The 26639-nt window shown below is 38.5% G+C and overlaps 1 protein-coding gene across 1 annotated transcript in view; it reads left to right on the top strand.

Moving 5' to 3' along the window:
- Positions 1-25537, top strand: part of LOC136267370 (cytoplasmic dynein 1 heavy chain 1-like) — a 39607-nt gene extending 14070 nt beyond the window's left edge. The window contains exons 17-93 of the mRNA XM_066062487.1: positions 102-242; positions 775-878; positions 1144-1327; positions 1402-1521; positions 1774-2013; positions 2133-2253; positions 2342-2598; positions 2709-2918; positions 3172-3318; positions 3474-3640; positions 4074-4247; positions 4359-4524; positions 4707-4892; positions 4951-5151; positions 5284-5566; positions 5700-5800; positions 5918-6071; positions 6128-6227; positions 6283-6429; positions 6507-6690; positions 7162-7371; positions 8024-8176; positions 8247-8332; positions 8517-8673; positions 9011-9259; positions 9767-9973; positions 10031-10198; positions 10328-10486; positions 10548-10797; positions 10851-11004; positions 11213-11378; positions 11454-11617; positions 11739-12189; positions 12247-12336; positions 12457-12579; positions 12715-12806; positions 12869-12962; positions 13155-13346; positions 13770-13949; positions 13999-14064; positions 14183-14270; positions 14323-14518; positions 14920-15037; positions 15090-15179; positions 15229-15354; positions 15422-15560; positions 15649-15749; positions 16376-16560; positions 16708-16777; positions 16906-17052; positions 17102-17191; positions 17248-17396; positions 17575-17740; positions 17819-17953; positions 18003-18097; positions 20968-21073; positions 21123-21197; positions 21245-21320; positions 21432-21592; positions 21646-21757; positions 21938-21998; positions 22046-22169; positions 22219-22332; positions 22383-22553; positions 22611-22712; positions 22771-22898; positions 22953-23056; positions 23111-23189; positions 23240-23336; positions 23390-23461; positions 23512-23635; positions 23712-23854; positions 23937-24047; positions 24101-24149; positions 25041-25137; positions 25198-25237; positions 25294-25537. Of these exons, the coding sequence (XP_065918559.1) occupies positions 102-242; positions 775-878; positions 1144-1327; positions 1402-1521; positions 1774-2013; positions 2133-2253; positions 2342-2598; positions 2709-2918; positions 3172-3318; positions 3474-3640; positions 4074-4247; positions 4359-4524; positions 4707-4892; positions 4951-5151; positions 5284-5566; positions 5700-5800; positions 5918-6071; positions 6128-6227; positions 6283-6429; positions 6507-6690; positions 7162-7371; positions 8024-8176; positions 8247-8332; positions 8517-8673; positions 9011-9259; positions 9767-9973; positions 10031-10198; positions 10328-10486; positions 10548-10797; positions 10851-11004; positions 11213-11378; positions 11454-11617; positions 11739-12189; positions 12247-12336; positions 12457-12579; positions 12715-12806; positions 12869-12962; positions 13155-13346; positions 13770-13949; positions 13999-14064; positions 14183-14270; positions 14323-14518; positions 14920-15037; positions 15090-15179; positions 15229-15354; positions 15422-15560; positions 15649-15749; positions 16376-16560; positions 16708-16777; positions 16906-17052; positions 17102-17191; positions 17248-17396; positions 17575-17740; positions 17819-17953; positions 18003-18097; positions 20968-21073; positions 21123-21197; positions 21245-21320; positions 21432-21592; positions 21646-21757; positions 21938-21998; positions 22046-22169; positions 22219-22332; positions 22383-22553; positions 22611-22712; positions 22771-22898; positions 22953-23056; positions 23111-23189; positions 23240-23336; positions 23390-23461; positions 23512-23635; positions 23712-23854; positions 23937-24047; positions 24101-24149; positions 25041-25137; positions 25198-25237; positions 25294-25434 (10980 nt within the window). The 3' untranslated portion in view covers positions 25435-25537. The remainder of the gene's footprint in view (positions 1-101; positions 243-774; positions 879-1143; positions 1328-1401; positions 1522-1773; positions 2014-2132; positions 2254-2341; positions 2599-2708; positions 2919-3171; positions 3319-3473; positions 3641-4073; positions 4248-4358; positions 4525-4706; positions 4893-4950; positions 5152-5283; positions 5567-5699; positions 5801-5917; positions 6072-6127; positions 6228-6282; positions 6430-6506; positions 6691-7161; positions 7372-8023; positions 8177-8246; positions 8333-8516; positions 8674-9010; positions 9260-9766; positions 9974-10030; positions 10199-10327; positions 10487-10547; positions 10798-10850; positions 11005-11212; positions 11379-11453; positions 11618-11738; positions 12190-12246; positions 12337-12456; positions 12580-12714; positions 12807-12868; positions 12963-13154; positions 13347-13769; positions 13950-13998; positions 14065-14182; positions 14271-14322; positions 14519-14919; positions 15038-15089; positions 15180-15228; positions 15355-15421; positions 15561-15648; positions 15750-16375; positions 16561-16707; positions 16778-16905; positions 17053-17101; positions 17192-17247; positions 17397-17574; positions 17741-17818; positions 17954-18002; positions 18098-20967; positions 21074-21122; positions 21198-21244; positions 21321-21431; positions 21593-21645; positions 21758-21937; positions 21999-22045; positions 22170-22218; positions 22333-22382; positions 22554-22610; positions 22713-22770; positions 22899-22952; positions 23057-23110; positions 23190-23239; positions 23337-23389; positions 23462-23511; positions 23636-23711; positions 23855-23936; positions 24048-24100; positions 24150-25040; positions 25138-25197; positions 25238-25293) is intronic.
- The last annotated feature ends 1102 nt before the right edge of the window (positions 25538-26639 follow it).

Here is a 26639-nt window from a genome sequence, read left to right as displayed (position 1 = left end):
GCTTGTGCTATGTAGTTTATGTCACTAAATATACTGTATGCATATACTGTAAAGTATTTTTAATTTAATGTATCCATGTGTATTGGTGTTCATCTTGTTAGGTTGGGTTGGAGGAGTTGGATGCCAATGAGACATCCTATAGGTCCTTGACAGCCAAACTAATGAAGCAGAATGGTGAACCACTGATGAGAGCTTATGGTGCTGTAGAAGAAATAGTCAATGAAGTATCTGCCTATGTACAAGTAAGTGATGTTAAGGTTGTAGCTAAGTAAGCCAACCGATATCATGTACTAAAGCCACATCCATTTAGTAGCTATATACTGTAAACAGCCTTAAATTCTACTTTTGATTGGACATGCCATATATTCGGTATATGCATGTGAAGTAGAAGCCATGAGGCGAAGCATTGTTGAGCCATTCAGTAAACTGGGAGTAGCCATTTCAGAATACTTCTAGTTGTGATCACTCAAGATTCCTTACAATATTGCTACTACACTTAATAGTATAAACACCACGGCATTTATTACCTTAGTACCAAAAATCAATGCTGTGACTATTCAAAATTGACCTCCACTCGATGCTCAAAAATGTTTAATCCTTAATTGGCACCATTCTAATGCAGTTATTATTGAAAGTGCGGCATTTGGAAATATGGTAACTGTATTGCATTTTCATGTGGATGGCTATATATATAGCAGAGTGTTTAACTAGTGTGTACATCTGTAGGTATTTAGTGTTGGTGTTATACTTGTCTTGTTTAATTGTTCTGTTCAGGAGTGGCTACAGTATCAGAGCCTTTGGGATATGGAGATGGTGAATATTACTGGTCGTTTGGAAGAGCATCTTTCAAAGTGGGAGAAACTACTACTGGACATCAAGTATGTGTTCTAATCAGTATATCAGACCCGTCAATAATCTCAGTATTGTTTCATTGTTCTTTTCATCATTCATCTGGTGGTACCCATGGTGTTGAAGTACACATGCCAGTGCACTAATCTGATGTGATACTGTAAAAATTTCATGCTAAACTTTTTTTTATCCTAGCAAATAGCACATTAAATACTTTTTTGTACTATTTTAGTCAAGCTTTGATTTGTCTTTGAATTGTCCCTTGCAATGTTTGAACATTGTTTGTTTTGTTAGGAATTCTCGTAAGACATTTGACACAGCAGAGACGAGACGAAACTTTGGACCAATAGAGGTGGACTATCGAACTGTCCAGCAAAAGATCACTGACAAATATGACATGTGGCACAAGCAGATACTGAGCAAGTTTGGTAACATGTTGGCTGGGTCACAAGAAGATTTCTACTCTGCTGTATCAAAGGTACATTTAGTTAGTACTTGTAATTGTTTGGGTTTTGTGCTGATGTAAACTGCTGCACTGCATGTGATTTGTAGAATCGTACTGAACTGGAGAACCACTCTGTTGATTCTAGTAGCACTTCAGAAGTTGTGGCTTTCATTACTTTACTACAAGGGCTGAAGAGGAAATTAAAAGATTGGAAGGGCAAAGTGGAGGTGTGTATTGTGTGTTTTGTGATACTATTACAGTACATGCATGCATGCATGGTTCCCCAAAAATTCAAATGTACCAATCTATAGTAAAACTTTATATGTACTTTGATCTGTCAATTGACGAAGCACTTATTAAACATGCACATTGTGATTTGTGGGTACGTGCTAGCACTCTGGTTTCATTATCTATCTATTGTACAGTGTGTCTTTTATCCAATAGTATCACATATGAATGTAATGCCTATTGTTTTGTAGATATTCAGAGGTGGTCACAAGATACTGAAAATGCAGAGGTACCAGTTTCCTCAGAAGTGGCTGGAGCTAGAGATGATTGAAGGAGAATGGAGTGCCTTCAACGAGATCCTGAAACGCAAGGATGCTGCCATCCAGTCACAGGTGGCACCATTGTCTCATAAGATAGTTCAAGAGAGCAAGTTGGTAGAGCAAAAGACACTAGATTTGTTATATGACTGGGAGAAAGGCAGACCAGTCCAGGTATGATTTTTTTGTAACTACAATCCATCTGCTTATCTCTGAGACATTGTCATTATTAATTTAAATTTATTCGTATAATAGCTTTACAGTACAGATGAGTATTGTATTGTTTTTCTTAGGGTGATTTGACTCCAGAGAATGCCAAGTCAACATTGTCTCTTTATGAAGGAAAGTTTTTGCGACTGAAGGAGGATAGGCAGAATATTTCTAAAGCTAAAGAAGCGTTAGAGCTAGAAACAGGTTAGAGCTGATTATACAGCTGTAATCTGACTATGTACATGTATACAGTACTTACATGTGCTTTAAAAATCTTTTCTAACCTGTCAAGGTTCTTCGAGCATTAATGAAGAAAAGTTAGATGTGGCAATGGAAGAGTTGCAGGATCTAAGAAGCGCTTGGGCAGAACTTGCAAAGATTTGGGATCAGATTAGCGAGCTAAAAGAGAAGCCATGGGTGTCTGTTGTCCCAAGGAAAATCCGTCAGTCACTGGACAGCCTATTACTACAATTGAAGAATCTTCCAACTAAACTCAGACAGTACGCTGCTTACGATCATCTTCAGAGAGTACTGAAAGGCTACACTAAGGTCAATAGAGAACATTGTGAATACTGTTAAAACACTCTAATAGAGCATCCAGTTGTATTGCAGTGCATATACAGTATGCATGAATATCTAGCCTTTCCATCATTCTTCAGGTAAACATGATGGTGACAGATCTCAAATCAGAGGCACTGAAAGACCGCCACTGGAAGGAGCTTCGCAAAAGGTTACGACTGAACCTTGTCATGTCTGAACTAACGCTAGGGCATATCTGGGATGCTGACTTGCAACGCAATGAAGCCAGTGTGAAAGATGTGATCTTAGTGGCTCAGGGTGAAATGGCACTTGAGGAATTCTTAAAGCAGGTACATATATGTAGTCTACCCTGATTTTTCTGACTTGTTTGGATATTTGGGTAGCCAAGTCTGCATTTTTATATGGTGATTGTGTGTATATACAACTGATTAGAATGTCAACTAATAAAACAATCATTTTGTTTGAAGTTTGGTTAAAAAGAATTTACATTTTTTATTTCTTTTTTGAAGTACAACTAGATAGTTGCCACACTTGCTTATGTGATATACATGGTACAGAGTGGTAATGATTCTTTTCTATCAGGTTAAGGAGTACTGGCAGACATTCAGTTTGGACTTGGTGAACTATCAGAATAAGTGTAAACTGATACGTGGCTGGGACGACCTGTTTACCAAGTGTAGAGAGCATATGAACAGTGTAGCTGCTATGAAACTGTCACCTTATTACAAGGTAAGAATTTTCATGGCTGTATGTATAATTAATGCAACAGTTATGTGTATACTTGCATGTATGTGTGTGTTTGCTTGCATGCATGCATGCATATGGCCTTGCGTGTTATGCATGCAAGTGTGAACTAAGTGTTCCATGGTGCTTGCACTGTTCAGGTATTTGAAGAAGATGCCATCACTTGGGAAGACAAGTTAAACAAGATCAATGGTGTGTTTGATGTGTGGATTGATGTCCAACGTCGTTGGGTGTACTTGGAGGGAATCTTTACTGGAAGTGCAGACATCAAACATCTTCTGCCAATTGAGTCACAACGTTTCTCAGGGTAAGTATCAACTACAATGCTTACTCAGTTGTAGAACGGTTACCAAATAGCACATGAATTGAAATTTGTTCTAGTAAGTCCAGCCAAATTTACCTCACCTTGTATAATTAAGCAAGAGGCTGCTCTTGGCTTAGTCACTAATTTCATGATTTCGTATGTTTGAAAATAAAGAAGTTACCTCGTTATCTAAAACAGATTTCTTGTACACGTGTGCAATCAGTACAGTTTATGTCATTTCTACTTTGTCCAATGGCCATTCTTTTATTTTGGATACCTTATGACCTCTTGTAGTGATGTGTTCAGATATCAGGGATCTAATATATCACACTTACACAAATGGGACCACGAATAAGGGTTCAAGGTGTCCACATTTCAGAAAAAGTTTCGATGTATGTAGATTGGTATTCATATTTCTCATTTCTGTACAATATAGTATCAGTTCAGAGTTCATGACTCTGATGAAGAAGGTTACTAAGAGTCCACTGATCATGGACGTGGTGAACATTGCTGGAGTACAAAAGACACTTGACCGTCTTGCTGACCTGCTGGGAAAGATTCAGAAGGCTCTTGGAGAGTACTTAGAAAGAGAACGAGCCTCATTTCCACGGTATGAATACAGTTTATTATATTTACTGCTGTGTGATTAGTTGTACTTATTATGTACCAAATGTGTTTATACAGGCGAGGTGTATTTATTCATCAATTTTCTTTGTTCCAGTTTTTACTTTGTTGGTGATGAAGATTTGCTGGAGATAATAGGGAACAGCAAGAGTGTTGAGAAACTTCAGAAACACTTCAAGAAGATGTTTGCTGGCATTGCAGCAGTGCAGTTGAGTGAAGACCAGAATACTATATATGGTATTTCTTCTCGTGAAGGTGAAGAGGTAAGAAGAGGCTGGCCTGTAGTTCTCAACTTGTATTTTTTTGTACTGCCTAATTTTGTTATGATGTATTTTTTTGTACTGCCTAATTTTGTTATGATGTATATCAAATACATAATTGTATGCATGATTCCAAGTGTGTAGTTTAGTTGACAGTTTGAATTCAGTAAATCAAACTTTTGTAGGTGAAATTTGTCACCCCAGTTTCAATCCTCGACCACCCTAAGATCAACGAGTGGTTGGGACTAGTTGAGAAACAGATGCGGATCACCTTGGCAACGTCACTGGCAGGAGCAGTAGAAGACGTGAAGGAATTTCACACTACTGACATTGACGTGGCTGCTTTCATGCAGTGGGTGGATAAGTACCAGGTATTTTGTGCAACTATGTGAGCAAAACTAGTGAGCATGGCTCTTAAATCACTTTTAGGCTCAGTTGGTGGTGCTATCAGTACAGATATCTTGGTCAAGTCTGGTGGACACCGCACTGCAGACAATTAGTGCAGCTCAGTCAGATGACATGTCACCACTGCAACAAGTTCTGTCTATTGTGCAGGCAACATTGAATGTGCTGGCTGACTCTGTGCTACAAGAACAGCCTCCTATTAGGAGAAAGAAGCTAGAACATTTGGTGAGTATAGACTTGTGTAATTTTTAGGTCCACTGCATTCTAGTAATAGACCATATATTTAAATAGTGGAGTTCATGTTTCTGTAATTCCTTTAATTTTTCATATTTAATGGTATTTCTAATTCTACAACAGATTACAGAGTTGGTACATCAAAGAGACATGACCAGGATACTGGTAAACAACAAGATTACAAATCCTAAGAGTTTTGAGTGGCTGTCACAAATGAGGTTCTACTTTAATAGCAAAATTACTGATGTGCTGCAGCAGCTGTCTATACACATGGCTAATGCTCAGTTCACATACAGTTTTGAGTATCTTGGTGTTCAGGATAAGTTGGTCCAGACACCTCTTACTGATCGTTGTTACCTCACCATGACTCAAGCATTGGAGGAGAGACTCGGTGGCTCTCCGTTTGGTAAGGAATTAACTGTTGTTAAGGTACACATACGCTGTATTATTTTGTGTCGCATGCACGCATGCACACACACTCACATGCACATGCACACACTAATGTGTTGGTATTAAGATGTGATGTTGCTGTGATACAGGGCCGGCAGGAACTGGTAAGACTGAGTCAGTTAAGGCTCTTGGTCACCAGATGGGTCGTTTTGTGTTGGTATTCAATTGTGATGAAACCTTCGATTTCCAGGTGAGTACGTATGTGTGTAGTGTGTATATAATTGTAGTGTATTAGGGATCATAGAAATAAAAAGTAACTAAATGTTCAATTTTGAGATTTTTGATGTATATTATATCTGCAATACAGGCTATGGGACGTATTTTTGTTGGTTTATGCCAAGTTGGAGCTTGGGGTTGTTTTGATGAGTTTAACCGACTGGAAGAACGAATGTTGTCTGCTGTATCGCAACAAATCCAAACCATTCAAGAGGCTCTTAAAGAGCATGCTCATGAAAAGGAAGGTATAACAACTTATTCTGCTGTACCAAGCTAGGCATAGGTGTCCATTTATTTACAGTAGCTCAGAAAGGTCTTGTAGTCGAGTTAATTGGGAAACAGGTGAAAGTCAACCCTGCAATGGCTATCTTCATTACGATGAACCCTGGATATGCTGGAAGGTAGAAATTTTATGTGTTTGTGTATAGCACACTTTTACCATGTTGTTTTGTGCAGGTCTAATCTTCCTGACAATCTTAAGCAGCTGTTCCGCTCATTGGCTATGACCAAGCCTGATCGACAGTTGATTGCTCAAGTGATGTTGTACTCTCAGGGCTTCCGTACTGCTGAGAAGCTTGCCACCAAAATAGTACCATTCTTTAAGTAAGTGAAATGGCAAACATTTGGATCAAATAAACAGTTGTGTAAATTTATACTTAACTTTGTATATTTCTTTCTAGGCTATGTGATGAGCAGTTGTCCAATCAGTCCCATTATGATTTTGGTTTACGTGCACTAAAGAGTGTGTTGGTGTCATCAGGCAATGTTAAACGTGATCGTATACAAGCTGTGAAAGAGGAGCTGGCTCAGCAGAATGCCACCATTGATGAAGCTTCCATTGCTGAACAGCTGCCTGAACAAGAGGTCATACACACGTACAAACGCATATACACCAACTCACAGTCGTACACCATTTGACTTCTTGATGCTGCCCACCAAAACCATGTTCAACAGTAGTAGGGTTGTATTCTGGACCAGTGACGAGCTGTTCCTTGTTCCCAATGAATGTCAGGATAGATCACCTTTTGGTGGAACTGGTGACCACATGAATGTACTTTGTGTGGAAGAGAATTTGTGTTTTGTCTCCTCAATTGTGCAACTTCACACATGTGTATCTTACAAAATGGGTCCACTCACTTTTATCCTGTACAGTGTTTGGGTCAGACATCACACTCTTTGTCCCAGGAAAAGTTTGTTTCTATTGCTATTTTCTAAATAAAAGCTGCTTAGACAGCTTTTCATCAGGTACACACACACACGCATGTGCGCACTAACTACACTACCCGTTTGCTCAATGTAACAGTAAACCATTATTACATGTTATTTTCTCAACAGATACTTATTCAGAGTGTCTGTGAGACAGTTGTGCCCAAGCTGGTAGCAGAAGATATCCCACTGTTGTACAGTCTGTTATCTGATGTGTTCCCTGGGGTCAAGTATACTACAGCAGAGATGAAGAGATTACAGAAAGAAATCTCAACAGTCTGTGAGGAATGGCACCTTGTATATGATGATGATGAAAATGGAGGACAATGGGTACAAAAGGTACGGATAATTTATGGGACTATATGTATTAGTTAAAGCATTGCCGTGAGTGCTATACGAAAAAAATAGCATGAAAAGAGTTGGCGAGAGCTGAGTGCTATCTATATTTTGTCTCGAGACCACTCTTTGAGTGCTATATTTTTCGTATAGCACAAGCAAGGCAATGCTTTAACTGATTTAAAGAACTTCCAAGATTCAAGCTGGAACTCGAGTAAAACATGCGCGGAACTATTCGAGACTTGCCAAGCAAGCCTTCAGTGAAACAATCGACTTCGCTCCTTGAGGTCCTCTGGAGTGCTTTTTCCTCTGCCTCTGGGGTGCTATTTTCTCCAGTTAATCATCCTTGTCTTCTCAATTTTAGGGTCAGGCACCACGTAACTATTCGTCTTCTACCCACGCACAGTACTATAACTACCTCGATATAGCGCTGTGGTCACCACTATAGCACTGTGGTTGCGTATATAGCACTGTGGTTGCGTGTATAGCACTGTGGTTGCATATATAGCACTGTGGTCACGTAAACTGTTTTGTATGGAATTTTGCTTTGATCTTTCACTCCAAAGTTCTTTAAATTTGACTTATCTACATTAACTTTGTATGTTTGTTATCTGTCTGTAATCATGTATCACTGCATTGTTTTGTGTCACTTTAGGTTCTCCAGCTGTACCAAATTGTTCAACTCCATCATGGTTTGATGATGGTAGGACCCAGTGGTAGTGGCAAGTCCACAGCCTGGAAGGTGCTCTTGAAGGCTTTGGAACGACTAGAAGGTGTAGAGGGAGTAGCCCATGTGATAGACCCCAAGGTAAACTGGGACAGCTAAACTAGACAGCAGTAACTTGCAAGTACATGTAATTGCTGTGTTTCTTGTGTAGGCTATATCTAAGGAAGATTTGTATGGTGTATTGGACCCTAATACTCGAGAGTGGACCGATGGCTTGTTCACACACATATTGAGAAAGTGAGCTTGGATACAAGATAGTACACACTAGTTAATTGTTGTTTTATATGTGTGTGTGTAGACATTTGGGCATGTGATTACTGTTAACATACTTGTGTGCACACCTTTAGTACATTTAGTGCACATACAACATACACTGTAACTATGTGGTGTATACATATATGTTTGTGTACCTTGATGACAGGATCATTGATAATGTGAGGGGAGAGATCAGCAAGCGTCAGTGGATCATATTTGATGGTGATGTTGATCCAGAGTGGGTAGAGAACTTGAACAGTGTTCTGGATGACAACAAGCTTCTGACATTGCCAAATGGAGAGCGTCTCAGTTTGCCCCCAAATGTTTGTAGTTTGTGTGTGTGCTGTTTTTTTTTTTGTTTTGTTTTTAATGTTGTATATTTTTTGTTGTGTAATGTAGTGTGTGGCATGCTTGTGTCTCAAATTGTAGGTGTGACCTGTAAAACAGAAAATTTTAACAGAAGGATCTTTCAGCTTGGATAAATTTAAAATGTTGATCTAAACATTTGCTTTAAAGACACTAGACAAATTAAAAGCTGACAATTTGTCAATTTCTTTAACTTTTTCTTCCATCAACATTTCCTGTCATACAGAACTGTACTCATTTTTGTTCATTCCTTGATGTACGCTTATTTATAGTCTACACCTCTTTACTGTTCAGGTCAGGATAATGTTTGAAGTAGAAGATCTTCGTTATGCTACGTTGGCCACAGTCAGTCGATGTGGGATGGTGTGGTTCAGTGAAGAAGTGTTGACATTTGACATGATCTGCGAGAACTTCCATAATCGACTGCGAAAGATTCCCATTGATGAAGGAGAAGGCTTCACAATGGGTACTCCATCACTGTCTTCAACTATGACGTCTTCCAGTCAGTCATCTACCGAGACTGCACTATCGCCAACTCTACAGGTAATAAGTTATAACACACATTTGTATCTGATTTGTATACACAATGCCAGAGGTCTGCAGGACCATGGAGTATTTACAAATCAGATACAAACCATATTGGTGTATTAAGAACTGTTTTGTGGTATGGGGTGTGCTTGTGGATCAATTTGTGACAAGAGGAGGAGTAAAGGCCACTGTTGCTGCATGAATATTATGTATAAAGAACAATTTTAGTTAACTTTTACGCTGATAGCTCCTAGTTTTGCATGAACAATCACATGATACTGTATGTGTATCTGTTGACTGTCAACACAGATTCAGCCCAACTTAACATTGTACTGCCTCCTATTCAGATGTGTAAGTGCCAAGTGGAAGATATTATGTAATGGTTTTTGTTAGCTAATGTATTGTTGGTAAACCAGCATAGATTGAGACACAACTTGTTTATAACACTGGTGGCAGCCTGTACCATACTACAATTGTATTTGTATGACTCCTGTACTCTTGCATGTTTAATATTCCCATTAGGTGCAAAATGATTGTGTTAATCTGTTGATACCATACTTTGCGACCAATGGGCTTGTGGATAAAGCTCTGCAATATGCTGAACAACATATGGAGCATGTAATGGACTTTACTAGACTGAGAGCACTTGGATCTCTCTTTTCCATGGTCTGTCAGATAGTCAGAAATGTTCTCAACTACAACCAAATGCACGCAGATTTCCCAATGAAGGTTGGCACACTTTTGATATAAAGCTGATATAAAATATTCACATGCTTATGTGTACAGAATGATCAGTTAGAGCAGTATGTTCCTCGGGCATTAGTTTATGCCTTGTTGTGGTCATTTGGTGGAGATTCTCGGCTGAAATTAAGAGAAGAATTGGGCGAGTTTATCAAAGGAATCACCACGATTCCTCTGCCATCCACCACTGCAATGCCAGTAATTGACTACGAGGTATTGAAGTTGTGTATATGTATATTCTTCACCAAATTATCAAACTAAATTAGAATCTTGAAACTGCTATACAATGTAAAAGCTTTCAAGCTCCCTATTTCAGATAGTACGTACGTTGTTTATGTTTAGGTGACTATCAGTGGAGAATGGAGTCCATGGGCAGGCAAGGTACCCAAGATTGAAGTGGAGACACACAAAGTTGGCAGTCCTGACATTGTGGTGCCCACACTGGACACTGTGAGACACGAGTCTTTACTCAACACTTGGCTAGCTGACCACAAGCCTCTGGTAAGCCATGACTATGTGTAGTATTATATTTGTTTATTAACTTGTGTACACTCTGTGTTAGGTGTTGTGTGGGCCTCCTGGTAGTGGCAAGACCATGACTTTATTCTCAGCTCTTAGAGCTCTTCCAGACTTTGAGGTTATTGGACTTAACTTCTCCAGTGCTACTAGTCCTGAGCTAGTACTAAAGACATTTGATCATTATTGTGAATACCGACGTACACCAAATGGAGTTATCATGTCTCCTATTCAGCTTGGAAAGTGGTTGGTGTTGTTTTGCGATGAGATCAATCTTCCTGATCTTGATAAATACGGTATGAAAGTTTGGACAGATGTTTAGATCTGTTTATTTTGTTTTCTCTTGTAGGCACTCAAAGGGTGATATCATTTCTACGTCAGTTGGTAGAGCACGGAGGCTTCTATCGCACATCAGATCAGACCTGGATTAAAATGGAGAGGATACAGTTTGTAGGTGCATGTAACCCACCCACAGACCCTGGCCGCAAGCCTCTTACCCATAGGTATGGAGTGATTATATGTATGTAATGTATGTATAGGTATGACAGAGAACAGTGTTAAATAGCTTAGTGCACCTAATAATAGTGTTTACTTGAAAGGTTTAAGGAGCGCTGAAGCAATTTTGAATTGACTGTACACATGGCTTTGGACTGTGCTGGCCTATTTATTTATAAATTAGGTCCAGTTTCATATTCATATTTTTTTCTATAGGTTCTTGCGCCATGTTCCTGTGATCTATGTGGATTATCCAGGACCCCATTCACTCAACCAGATTTATGGTACATTCAACCGTGCCATGTTGCGACTAGTACCTAACCTAAGAGCTTATAGTGATCCACTCACTGAAGCAATGGTAGAATTCTATACCAAGTCACAGGTACATGGCAGCGTTTGCTGGTAGCAGTAGCATATCAAGATTTATAAATCATGTTTCTTTGTATCTTTATTGTAGGAACATTTCACTCAAGACATGCAACCACATTACATTTACAGTCCTAGAGAAATGACTCGTTGGGTGCGAGGAATCTACGAGGCTCTCAAGCCAGTAGAATCATTACCAGTTGAAGGACTGGTTCGTATTTGGACACATGAAGGACTGAGATTGTTTCAGGACAGGTAAGCCATCTTTCAGAGCATTTAGAGCTCATGCATTTGGCATTAATGTTTCAGTATATGTTGTGCATATTTGACACTACTTTTCACCGATACTATGAAGTACTAATATTGTTTTCTGCAGACTTATTAATGATGAAGAAAGGGCCTGGACAGATGAGAACATTAATGCTGTTGCCATTAAGTACTTCCCCAACATTGACACACATGTAGCCCTACAGCGTCCAATACTCTACAGCAATTGGTTGTCCAAGGACTATGTCCCTGTAGATAGAGAGGATCTTAGGGAATATGTACAGGCACGATTGAAAGTGTTTTATGAAGAAGAACTAGATGTTCCCCTAGTTCTATTTAACGAAGTTTTTGATCATGTGTTGCGGATCGATCGGATCCTTAGACAAAGTCAAGGACACTTGTTGTTGATTGGTGTTAGTGGAGCTGGAAAGACGACACTGACTCGTTTTGTTGCCTGGATCAACGGCCTCTCCATCTTCCAGATCAAAGTCCATAACAAGTACACTGCAGCAGAGTTTGATGATGACCTGAGGAATGTGCTCCGTAGGGCCGGCTGCAAGGTGGACCAGTTAACATCATTTTTGTCGTTATGTTTTAATGGTATATTTTCTGTGTAGGGTGAAAAGATTGTGTTCATTATGGATGAGTCTAATGTATTGGAATCAGGATTTCTGGAAAGAATGAATATTCTTTTGGCCAATGGAGAGGTGAAGAGATATTTTGTTCAATGAGCATATTGTAGCAAGAACATGTATCATTTCAATATTCTGTGGTCATTTTTCTCCTATTTTTTTTTGTCCTTGGTATATTGGTTAATTATCGTGTAGGTTCCAGGCTTGTTTGAAGGGGATGAGTATGCCACGTTGATGACACAGTGTAAGGAAGGGTCTCAGAAAGAAGGCCTGATGTTAGATTCCTCTGAAGAACTGTATAAATGGTTCACTCAACAAGTAAGTACATTTATAATTACACTGTACATTGTCTAAAGTTGTCTTACTTTTAATTGTATTGTTGCATCATTCAAGTTGTTTGAGTATTTGTGTTCTATATGTACTGTTGATAAGTATTTTATATACCCTGCGTAGATTATGAAGAACCTCCATGTCGTGTTCACAATGAACCCATCATCTGAAGGACTAAAGGATAGAGCTGCTACTTCACCAGCTCTGTTTAACAGGTACTCAACTTATCATGTGGTGTTAACAAGTAATGGTGTACCGGAATGCCATACCTGTGTAGGTGTGTGTTGAACTGGTTTGGGGACTGGTCTACTGGTGCTCTCTATCAAGTTGGGCAAGAGTTTACTCAAAAATTGGATGTTGACAAGGCAGATGTAAGTGTTTGTACACGCATACATGCACATACATTTATGCATACATGCGCACATACACACACACACACACACACACACACACACACACACACACACACACACACACATGCCACGCTTGCATATGTACACCAGTGTGTTGCACACAATACACTTGTATGCGCATATTAGTTCTATTTTGTTATTTACCTTTAGTACTTAGCTCCAAGTCATCTTCCCAGGGTGTTCTTTGACTTGCCAGTCAACCCAAATCATCGTGATGTACTCAACAATGCGTTTGTGTTTGTGCACCTCACACTACATCAGGCTAATACTAAACTAGCCAAGCGAGGAGGCCATACCATGACCATCACTCCACGACACTACCTGGACTTCATCAACCACTATGTAAGTGTACTGTGGGGATTGTATGCAAACATTTTGCCACTTTGACTTCATGTTTTGATAATCTGCTGCAATACAGCCATAGCTGCTAGCTGAAGTATTTGTATAAGAAACCAACAAGCATATAAACAGCAGCTAATAAGAAGACACTTACCTCCTACATTCATTTGTACTTGTTTTCTATTGGAACCTTTTTCAAACAGAACTATTCTATTAGCTAAAGTAAATCCACAATTATTAATTGGTAACAAGTAATTACCAATAAACAATTAGAGCAAGCTATTTAGGTATAGTTTTTTAGATTAGCAAACATCAATTTACAAAAATGCAAGCTTATCACAAATTTTGTGCTGGCTCTTAGCTCTTGTGTGAATGTGAATTAGACTGGGTATGATAGTTTGATACATACAAGCATGGTGTTGTTAGGTGAAACTGTTTAATGAGAAGAGAGCTGACCTTGAAGAACAACAATTACATTTGAACGTTGGCTTGAACAAAATCCGTGAGACAGTAGACCAAGTTGAGGAGCTGCAAGCATCACTGTCAGTGAAAAAGATTGAACTGGAGCAAAAGAACCAACTAGCCAATCAAAAGCTGAAGCAAATGGTAAAGGGGTGGGGTTTAGTAGCAGCACTTTCATTGGCTAAACATGTAGGTTGCTGATCAACAAGAAGCTGAGAAGAAGAAAGGAACTTCTCAAGATATACAAGAAGCACTACAAGTATGTACACTTAAGCTCTGTCAGGTGATATAATGATATGCATATAGCATACAGTCCGTAGTTGGCTAGAGTTAGCTTTGTGATATTTAAAGTGTATTATATGGTGTCATTTGTACAGGTGCAAACTAGACATGTAGGTGAAAAGAAAACAGTGGTTTTGGCTGACTTGGCCAAGGTAGAACCAGCAGTACGGGATGCCCAACAAGGTAACTGACATCTGCTGTAATGCATCTTCATTAAATATCTGCTGCAATTTAGCTGTGAAGTCGATCAAAAGACAACACTTGGTTGAGTTGCGAGCTCTGCCTAGTCCTCCTAAACTAGTCAAGATAGCATTGGAGTCTGTGTGCCTACTGTTGGGTGAGCCTACTACTGACTGGAAAGAAATTAGAGGAATTATAATGAGAGAAAACTTTGTGCCAACTATTGTGAACTTCTCCACAGAAGATATCAGGTAACTTGACTGTTGTGTTTGTACTATCAGTTGTTTGTACAGTTTACTATTAAATCCTACATTCTTGGTGATGTTTTTAAAATTTCCTTCTGGTATGTGCAAGACTAGCATTAACATACATATGTGTGTAATTTGCTATTAATATTTAATGATGTTTAATTGTTATGCGATTTGTTAATGGTAATGTACCAATGTTATAAGGTTTACCATTTACTTTTTATATGTGAAATTTTGGTTGGGAATTGTAGTTATCACAACTGCAGCATGCAGTACTGTACATGCACACACTGTTTAGTTTTCTCTGTGTGTATGCATGTGTGTTTGAGTGTACATGTACGCCTGCACAACTAGTTGATAAAGTTGTGGTATCTCATGTATGCAATGTTTGTACGTATGTGTAGTAGCGGAGCTAGGGAAAAGATGCAGAAAGAATACCTCAGTGATCCCAGTTACTCGTTTGAGAAGATGAACCACGCTAGTAAGGCCTGTGGTCCTTTAGTGCAGTGGGCGATTGCTCAGGTACATGACAGCTTAAGATACATAACCTCACAATATTTGTATTATTATGCAGGTTGGGTATGCCGATGTACTGAGACGTGTTGATCCACTTCGTAACGAACTGAAAGTTCTTGAGACTCAAGCCAAAGACACTAAAATGAAGGTACAGTAGCTGCATGTGTTTCTGTACTTCAAATACTGTGCCTTCTAAGGGGGAAGAGATTGACAATATTATAAATGAATTAGAGGAGAGTATTGCCCGTTACAAGGATGAATATGCCGTGCTGATCAATGAGGCCAATAAAATCAAGAGTGATTTGCAACATGTGGAGGATAAGGTTAGGGATCTTTTCCTTTAACCACAGGGAAACAGTGACTAAATGTACGGTTGTGTTGTTTTTGTAGGTCGAGCGTAGTAAGGCATTGCTGGCTAGTCTTGCAACTGAGAAGACAAGATGGGAGGAAGGGACGGAAACCTTCAAGTCACAAATGTCCACCATTGTCGGAGATGTTATGCTGACCTCAGCTTTTATGGCTTATGGAGGTACTCTACAGTTAGTGCATGTGTATCTATGATTTGTATGTAGTCCCTATTGTGTAATGTCATAGTCTATGTGTATTGTTTTATATAGGTTATTTTGATCAGCAATTCCGCCAGATTTTATTCACACAATGGGCTGCACATTTACAGCAAGCTGGTATCCAATTTAGGTCAGATCTAGCAAGGGTTGAGGTGAGTCCATTTTTGTAACAAAATATCACAGTATAGTAAGCTGGGACAAGATTAACTTTCTGAACTTTAGTCCAGGAGGGTGGCATTGCTTATATGTATACTGTGTCTTGGTAATTGTGTAACCAGGCAAGCAGCAATGTTTGGAACATGGGTGAATTTTGTTGGAGATGTAAACATATGGAAAATAGCTGTGCCTAATTCCTAGTACTACAAACATTTTCAGGTTGGTTGTCCGCAGCTACATAGCGCATGTGCAGTGGATGGCCAATAAAATGTGCTCTTCATAGAATTCATGATCAAATTCACTACTAATGCCATTGGCTATTCACTGCACATATACAATGTAATCGCGGACAAGGAACCTGAAAACCTCTGTATATATGTTTTGCATGTGGATAGCTGTAATTAGACAAGTGAGCTGGGTATAGCTGGTGGACACCACAAACCATCAACAAATTTCTTAAGTTCATTGTGATTAGCTCTCCAGCTGTACTGTAGCTGAATAGGCTAAGGGGATCAGGTCAACAAATAGGTGGAGAATGTACCAAATGCACATTTTGGATATCTTTTTAATGTACCTGTAGGTAGGTATGTATTAATTAATGTTCTACTTGTTTACCTCTCAGTACTTGTCTAATGCTGACGAGCGTCTCAAGTGGCAAGCCAATGCACTACCTACTGATGATCTGTGTTCTGAGAATGCCATCATGATTAAGAGGTTTAATCGCTATCCTCTTATTATCGATCCTTCTGGACAAGCTACTGAGTTCATCATGAATGAATACAGAGACAGAAAAATCAGCAAGACAAGGTATTTGTGCAGAAATTTATGTTGGTACAGTTACAACCTAAACACAATAAATTGTGTCCACCTTTCCTGACCAAATGGTCATGTGTATATTCACATACTGTATTAATTTGCACACAAATTTGCTAACTGAATATTGTTTTCTCGTAGCTTTCTGGATGATGCTTTTAGGAAGAATTTGGAAAGTGCACTGAGATTTGGTAATCCACTATTAGTTCAGGTATGCTTGATAGCAAGAGTATATAGTGGGGCGTATATACTCTTGTTGATAGTTTATAGCACAATACATTGCACCTGTATATACATATCTGTACATGATCTGTAACATTGTTGACTTGTTTATACAAGGATGTGGAGAACTATGATCCCATTTTGAATCCTGTTTTGAATCGAGAGGTGCGTCGTACTGGTGGCCGAGTACTGATCACTTTGGGAGATCAAGACATTGATCTTTCTCCATCCTTCACCATTATACTATCAACAAGAGACCCAACGGTAAAGTTGTGACTTTGTGACACTTGTAAAGTAAAATTGTTCTGTTTAGGTTGACTTTCCACCTGACCTTTGTTCCAGAGTTACATTTGTCAATTTCACAGTCACAAGGAGCAGTCTTCAGAGCCAGTGTCTTAATGAGGTCAGTGTTGAATATTTTTAAGGAGTCTTCATGAAGAGTATGACAATGTTGCATAGGTCTTGAAGTCTGAGCGTCCTGATGTTGATAAGAAACGTTCTGACTTGCTTAAGCTTCAAGGAGAATTTCTTTTGCGACTACGACATCTGGAGAAATCCTTGCTACAAGCTCTCAATGAAGTGAAAGGAAAAATCTTGGATGATGACAGGTAAAGAGTTTCTATTAAAGCATCCATTGTATGATCCATGCAGTATCAAAGCTCTTCAAAACGTGTTGCTTTGCTAATCATTACAGCAATTGGTACAACATATTCCAATGTACTGTATTGTCTTAGCAGTTTTGTACATACGTACATACTTTATTATTTGACCTGTATTGTTTTGTAGGATTATTACACAGTTGGAGAATTTGAAGAAGGAAGCAGCTGAAGTTGCCAAGAAGATGGAGGAGACTGACACAGTGATGGCAGAAGTTGATCGTGTGTCTCAGGAGTACTTCCCACTATCCACATCGTGTTCATCCATCTACTTTACTTTGGAGGGACTTAACCAAGTAAGTAATGAACTAGGACTATATGACTGATAGTTTTGTTGCTGTTTTGTTTTCAATTCTGTTTCTTTTCTTTAACAGATACATTTTCTGTATCAGTATTCTTTGCGGTTCTTCCTTGATATTTTCCAATCAGTTTTAAACAAGAACGAGTCTCTTAAAGGTGTTACAGACTACAAGAAGAGGCTGGAGATTATTACACACAGTCTCTTTCAGGTATCACTGATGGTAAATCAAGGCTTACAGTCATGTTTGTTGTTTTTAGTTGCTGTACAATCGGGTAGCACATGGAATGCTGCATGAGGACAGGATAATTTTAGCCATTTTGCTGTGCATCATACACTTAAAGGGAACAACAAGGTAATTGAAACATGATACATTGACAAATGTACAGCAATGTGAGTGTATGGTTGAGATTTAGAGATGCAGACTTTGCTGTGTTTGTCAATGAATTTCCCCAAATCTCTGGTTCCCATGGGTGAAAATATATTAGACCTGAAATGGATTAGGTGATTAATCCATTTATAAAACCAAGAGTTCATTATGAATGATAAAACCTCCTTTGTTGCACATAAACAATGTTATTAGACAACCTTATTTCTATCCTCTTACTGCAACCTTGATGTTTGCTTTGACTATTATTACATCCTCAATACCAAAATACTATTGACAAGCTAGACCAACCTATTATATAGCAAGATTTTTCCAAAGGAGAATTTTTTTGCGGATTAGCTGCTATCCATGACACAAAACTTGGAGTTTAATCAAAATAGAATTGTTTGAGTATTACAAATGCATAAAAGAAGCAAACCCCCCTTAAAATTTTGAATGGTCGCAATTTGTTTTTTTTTTGCTATACGGTAATTGTCTCTCGATTTTGTTCATTTCACCAGAGCAAGAGTTAATAATGTGAACTGTTGTTAGTAGCAATCTTTTGACAGTTTGACTGGATACATTCAAAGTATAATGTGGTCTGACAAATTGTGGCAATACCTGTCTCATCTATCTTTTGCAGGATTGACCAAATTTTTAATGCTTTGTTCTTAGTGAAGGAAGGGTCTAACAATATAAACCTGAATATTATCTTATTTGCCTACTCAAGAGGAGTCAGCTCGAAAATCTTTGTTTCATTGCAGTAGACTCAAGGACACAGAAGTTATGGATGTTTGTTCACATCACATCGAAACGATAGCATGTGATTGATCTTTCTTCACTAATTTTGTCTTTGTATGTAGTGAAGAAAGGTGATGCAAGGAAAAGCTTACCCAGTAATCAACTCCTCTACTGATAGTGAATACGATGGTGCAAATTTCAACTCCGTGTGTCGTTCTGTTCATAAGTTACAACCGTTTTAGTAAGTGTCTGTAATTTACTTTCCCTATACTTGCTGTACAAATTGATCTTTCTGTTGTTGCTACTTTGTAGGGCTGTAACTCCCAAAGTTATTGACATATGCTGAAACTTTGCCAGAGCATGCACTTGGCTAAGTATATTATAAATATTTAATAAACAGGAATTTGAAAAATGCATGATTGTGTCGGGTTTTCGCAGATCTGGTCACATATTGTTAATAATATTGACAGTTAAGTGCAGTATACTACTAATATGCTGTACTTAACATGAGCAAATGTTTGAGTTTATGGAGAAGTGTCCTTCTTGCAGACTTCTCTGCATAGTTTAGACATCCTCTTGAAATACAGGAACGAGGTCATGATGATGCACTGTTGTATGAAAAGTGCAATTACGGCAACAACTCCAATGTAGGTTATACCAACAACTTGCTCAATCATCCAGATAAACTCGGATATTCCAACAGCCCCTCCCATGGATATGGCAATCTTGGTTAGATATCGATCCGGCTTCCTCGCAGGGGTTGAAGCATCGCTAACGCCATTTCTGAGCTTACAGAAATAGAATAGGTAGATTGCAAATAGCAGTAGTTGAGCCAATTTGTTGAAAGAAGTGTTAACACGTGCTATCAGCATGGTGCTATACTCTGAGGCAATATAATTGCAGTGGCCATTTGGTAGGATTGTATACTTGCCATCTCCAGTTGCAAAATCGTAGACTGCTATGATGAAACCAAATAGAAAGAGTAAACTGGTAGAATAAGCAAGAGAATATCTGAAGATCCTTTTGGACATTGACGGGGACATATTTTGCAATCTGCTGCTGAGATATGCCATGTACACGAGGTAAGCCAGGATGCCGGTAGCGAATACTTCAATGGCCATATCCCCTTGCATAAATGAGAAGAAGATGACTTGGCAAGCAATCTGTGAATTTGTTGGAACTTGGAAGTGTGTTGTCATTAAGATTGCTGCAATAATGCACTGAAAGAATAGGGCACCATTGTACAGCATCAGCAGCTTTCCAAATACATTGCGCAACTCTTTGTAGAGCAAGTGGACAAGAAGAATATACCCAGTGACTATTGCTATGGCTATTGCCGTGCCTGCTAACCCTAGATACTCGATGGTTGTACTTTCAGCAACTGTTGTAACACAAGGACGTTGATCTTCATTCTTAGCAATGGCCATGGAAGTTTGGTTACCAGCTGGAGTGACTACGAGGACGCTATCGGTGGTGTAGATGATGTCCAGTTGTTGTCCAGTGTTGATACTCTTGATTGTGCACTCATCAATGGAGCAATATGGTATTGTAGTAACTTGTTGGAGATCAAGGACACCACTACCACCAGGTTGTTGATTGGAACATTCTTCAACTGCTGCCTTACTAACAGTAAGGATGAGGAGGAGTAGAGCACAGTAAGCCATCCACCTTCTTCTGCTGACTACGACGAAGTATCCAGTGAAATAAATACAGAAAAGTGTGACACCACTAAAACATATATAGTAGTGATCGAGAAGTATGCAGTAGCATAAACAGCAAAGACAAATAGTGTTAGTTGTGTTAATCACATCATTTGACGTGAACGTTTTATGGTGTGATGATCACATGTCAAACACAATTTGTGTTATCAAGTGTGAATGTGTGGTATTTTTGGTAAATGGGAAACAGCAAGCTATGTAGTTCATAGCATTTGTTGCAATTATGAAGTGTACTATCAGTAGCCAGAATTTTATACAAATTTCAAAGTTATATGGAGCTTTTTTTAAATGTTAGAAATGTACACTAACAGACTATTTAAAGGTTTAAATTTATAGCTTATTCCAGCCATGTGTATACAAGTCTACATTGTCAGTGTGTTTTTACATGTTTATATACAGTGCTGATGCTGGTTACAAAGAACTCTATGAATACTTCCTTCGAGGAAAAGAATCGCTGAGACTAGATCAGAAAGAACAGAAGATAACAGGCTTGAACCGAGAACAGGTTGACAGATAATACTAGTGTTACCGACGTTTATTTAATTGTTTTGAAGGTTATGGCAATGGAGCATTTGGAAAAGAACAACAGCTTTTTCTCTCAGCTCACAAATTTTGTGATTGGAAACAAGGTATGCTATTTCAAAGCTACTATAACACTACTAGGAACTTGATCTAGGAATTCCTGGATTGGTTGGAGGAAGTTACACCAGAGAGGAATGTCCCAGAATGCTGGAATACTGAAAAGCAACCAAGTTAGTAAATTATTATGCACTATTTTTTATAATGCACATGTAATTTCATTAGAAAACTGTTTGTGTAGACTTTATATTACTAGATATATTGTATCATGTTTAACTTGACAGGTGATGTTGTTAAGGCATTCCTTCAGCTGCTGGTTGTACAGACATTCAGACCAGATCGACTACTTGCCATGGGTCATATTTTTGTGACCAAAATCATGGGAGAAGACTTCCAATCAGAAGCTGAGCATGATCCGAAATTGAACTTAGTAGTGGAACAAGAGGTATGTGTCACTGGCTTCCTCATGTTAACTTCTTAACTATGTTGATGTTATAGATTAAACCAAATACGCCAGTGCTGTTGTGCTCAGTGGCTGGTTATGATGCTAGCTTCCGGGTAGATGAACTGTCTTCTTCCATGGGGAAACAGTGTACCCCCATTGCTTTGGGTAAGGATAATATTTGCGCCATTATACTGTTTATAAACAAATTCGTAAATTGTTGTATTTGTATATCCTGAGAAATATATGTACAGCACCAGCTTCACTTGCAATGGTTTTACACTGACAAAATAGTGTACTTATATTCTTTGATAGTGTTGTAGTGTATATTTCTTTGTGTGCATGCAGGATCTGCTGAAGGGTTTAGCTTGGCTGAAAAGGCAATTTCTTCTGCATCACGTAGTGGAAGGTGATACTTCCCTAAAGCCTTCAATGATTAATGCTTTCATTCACTAGATGGGTGTTGCTGAAAAACGTTCACCTCGCTCCACAATGGCTAATGCAACTTGAAAAGAAGCTTCACTCCTTGCAAGCTCATCCAAACTTCAGGCTGTTCCTTACAATGGAAATCAATCCAAAGGTGATTATATCAATGTGATATTGCAGTATATAACATTTCGTTTTAATAGGTACCTGTGAATCTACTGAGATGTTCTCGTATATTTACATTTGAGCCACCTCCTGGAGTAAAGGCTAGCTTGTTGAGAACATTTAGTGCTGTACCTGCTGCCAGAATGGCCAAGGTAATGCAAATAATATTGAATACCAAGTGTGAGTGTTTCTCTTTATGTAGGAGCCAACAGAGAGAGCTAGGTTATACTTTTTACTTGCCTGGTTCAATGCATTAGTACAGGAGAGACTGCGTTATGCACCACTTGGTTGGGCCAAGAAGTATGAGTTTAATGAATCAGATTTGAGGATGGCTTGTGACACACTGGACACCTGGCTGGAATTAATCGCTCAAGTGAGACACTTAGTCAAATTATGAATAAACAGTGTGTCATGCACAATATTTTAATAGGGCCGTAGTAATCTTCCTCCAGACAAAGTACCATGGACTGCTCTTAAGACCCTCCTGTCACAGTGTATATATGGTGGACGAATTGACAACGATTTTGACCAGGTTAATTTGTTTAAATGATTTTTATGAGCAATTTATTAAATTTTGTGTTTTTCTACAGCGTCTTCTAAACTCCTTTGTAAATAGGCTGTTCACAGCCTCCAGTTTTGAAGCAGATTTCCCTCTTATTAAAGTACTGGATGAAGCTGATGTTGGTGCAAAGAAGATCACCATGCCCGATGGCATTAGGTACTGCTAACACATTTTCTAATCAACTTGTAATCTCTTCTTGGTGAAATACAGGAGAGGTGACTACATTCGTTGGGTCGAGCAGCTACCGGATAGCCAGACGCCATCCTGGCTTGGCTTGCCTAACAATGCCGAGAAAGTTCTGCTGACTAAACGAGGTCTTTAGCTGTTGAGTTGTATAGCAATGTATATTAATGTATGGTGTTATTCAGGTATTGGGGTGGTAGCTAAACTTTTGAAGATGCAGATGTTAAGTGATGACGATGAACTTGAATATGCTGCCACAAAGATGTGAGTGTATACTAAATGTGACACTATATATTTCAATTACCTACATGCAGAGAAGGAAAAGATGAAAATCTTGGTGGAGATGGACGTCCAGCTTGGATGAAGACCCTGAACACTACATCATCAGAGTGGCTTGCTATGATACCCACTGTAAGATAATAATTATGATGGTGGTGGTATGGTACATTATATGATCAATGCAGTCTCTTAATCTTCTGAAAAGAGCTGATACTGACACTGTTAAAGATCCGCTATTCCGTTACTTTGAGCGAGAGGTGACTAAATATTTTATATGTAATAGTTTAATCGAGTTGGTGATTGTTAGGTGAACATTGGTGTGAAATTGTTGAAAGATGTTCGTGGTGATCTGGTGGATGTGCAACTAGTTTGTGAGGCAAGGAAGAAACAAACAAATTATCTACGTTCCATCATTAGTGACTTGGCAAAAGGCAAGTGAAATGTGTTCCTAGTACATAAGTACAGTAGTGTTAACATACAGAATGCTAACTGTTATTTATAATTTAGGAATCATTCCAAAGAATTGGAATCGCTACACTGTGCCAGTCGGCCTTACCGTAATTCAGTGGGTAATGGATTTCGCTGAAAGAATTAAGCAGCTGCAGAAAATCTCTGAAAAAGTACAAGAATCTGGCATTGCTGTATTGAAAGTAAGTTTATTGTCAGCTTAAGAAATACCACAGAAATATCATTAATATTGTGTTTCATATAAACTGGTCATTTTTTGTATAGACTTTCCATGTGTGGCTTGGAGGGTTATTCGCTCCAGAGGCTTACATCACAGCTACAAGGCAGTGTGTAGCTCAAGCTAATCTGTGGCCACTTGAGGAGCTGTACTTAGAGGTAAAAATATATCTGTGGGAATCTGATATGGGCTGTAACCACTATGTTATTAGATGATAGTGAATGTTTCTTCCCTGGATGCGTGCACTTTTGGTGTGATAGGTTAGTAATTGTTTACTGGTGTATTTATGTATTATTTCATGAAATACATACTTTAGTTACAAAATTTTTTCATCATTGGTTGTATCAACTTCAACTTTTAATGTTAAATAGCGGTGTTACATTTTAAGTTTTATAACACTGGAATTTCGTATTGCTAGCTTGTACAGTGAGCTCACTGAGCTAGCAAGATGTCATTTGCATCCAGCAGAGCTGCTAATGTTCTGAGTTAATCTAGCTAATAGCTGTACTGTGATATGAATTTGCCATGATAATTTTTCATTGTTTAACCCTTAACTGCATAAACCACCCTAGTGGCAAAACAAAGCAAAAATGCATAGGAAATGCATGATGTTAGGTAACAGCTGTTTTGGCAACAAAAGTGTTACACGTTCACGTATATTATCAATAACAAAGCAGTTAGTACTGTTTCTCTACTTTTCTACACCTGATTTCAGTTGAAAATTTGTCCTTGATCCATAAGAATTGCCAGTGGCTCACTTGACTCTACTTGTGAAGATGACAAAAGGCAACCAATCTTGAGTGACTTGTTGAAATAGATGATAATTGAATAGTTCTACATCAACTAAGATCGAAGAATAAATTTTCCACACTACAGAGTTCACAAACCTCAAGGATATCTTCTTTAAACCTTTACATGACATACACCCCTGTGTTTGATTTGTAGCATGGCACAGGAACATCATCATTAGTAAAACTTGTATACCATTTTGTTCATCTTTTTTGTTGTTGATTTTTGACATCAACATTCCAAAAATCTAAATTGCAACTCCATCTTACCTTCCATATACTAGTTATGGATCATTGAATATCAGTAGCCACTACAGTGGCTTAGGCAGATATGGTGCAAGTCACATATTACATACATTACAGGTATACAGTTACAAGGTGCTGACTGCCAGTCCAACACACTTTCACTGAGTAACACTATTGTGACCGGTTTACCAATTTGTGGACTAAAGTGGATAAGGTAAGCTTTTGTGTAATGACTATGAAGTGAATATAATTATTGTTGTGTATGATTTTGCAGACTTGAGCCATCTCAGCATCAAGCAATGGCAAAGGGGAAGGTATAGATAATGTTTGGAAGATATACATGAAATTTTATGGGATAATTTAACTTCAGGTCACTCTTCCGGTTTACCTAAATCACACTAGAGCTGAGCTACTCTTCATGGTGGACTTCACTGCTAAGGATGTGTCACCCAGCAAGGAAGATCACAGTTATTATGAGAGGGGTGTAGCAATGTTTAGCTCTGCCCTCTAATTAGTCACAACTGATATGGATATTAGACTTGAACTGATATTATGGACATTGATATTGTGTGATATAGTTATTATTGAATTAGTCATTAAATTTAAATCTCAGATATCATACTAATTGACTACTTGGCATAACGTTTGTAACTAGGAAATAGCTATAGAGTGGTAGAGCCCTCCACTTTCTCAGATGAAATACTTCAATAGTGCTACTTGACTTAATATGCAAAATTGTGTTCACAAAACAGTCCTATAAATTATTGTCTCATTATCAAGACAATATCATTTGCCAAGATAAAATGGTTGTCACTTATCAAGATAATATTAGGTTTTACCATTATTGCACAGCTGCAGTCTACCTGAGATAATAGCTGTTAACGTATCAAAGCTCTTTATCAAAACATGTGTCATGAGATGCTTTCTTGCTATAATGAACTGACAGATAAGACTGGCTTCCATGCATATACTACCTGGCATGCACTGCAAACAGTGGTCTCAAGGGATTTGTAACATAATGAGCATTAACTGTTACTTCCACACATCAGATAGTGTTCCACAGATATCCACATGCATATATGTACTAGTAGTATCTGGGTTTGTGGTGCTACTGCTGCTGTTGCTACAAGTCATTAATATATTGTCATGTTACTACTGCTGTTATTTCGTCATGGCTGTTGTTGCTACTGATGCTAGTACTGTTGTTGTTACTACTGCATCTGCTGTTGTTGCTGCTGCTGCTGCTGCATGCTGGTATTACTGCTGTTGTTGTTGCTGCTGCATGCTGGTATTGCTGCTGTTGTTGTTGTTACTGCTGCATGCTGGTATTACTGCTGTTGTTGTTGCTGCTGCATGCTGGTATTACTGTTGTTGCTGTTGTTGATGCTGCAGCTTGTTGGTATACTACTATTGTACGTGAAATATAGTCTGGGTAGTTCTTGTTCTGAGATGTGAAATTAAAGTGTTACATGATAGACTACCGACAAGCCCACAAATCAATATAGCATGTATGCAGCATGCCTTCCACCATGCTACTGTTATTCTGCAGCAGTTCTTTCTGACCACCCTGCCACAGGAATGATCCTAGTCAGTGTATCAACATTGTTATTTGCTATTGATATATTGACAGGCATGTAGAAGATTGTTAACAGGACTAATTATTGTATGACTTGGAGCACACATTACTGTGTATTTAGTTTAAGTTTAGTATGATCC

This window comes from Dysidea avara, chromosome 9, assembly GCF_963678975.1.
Source record: "Dysidea avara chromosome 9, odDysAvar1.4, whole genome shotgun sequence".
Taxonomy (NCBI): domain Eukaryota; kingdom Metazoa; phylum Porifera; class Demospongiae; order Dictyoceratida; family Dysideidae; genus Dysidea; species Dysidea avara.
The sequence above is the reverse complement of the archived record's forward strand: the minus strand, read 5'-3'. Positions and strand labels throughout refer to the sequence as shown.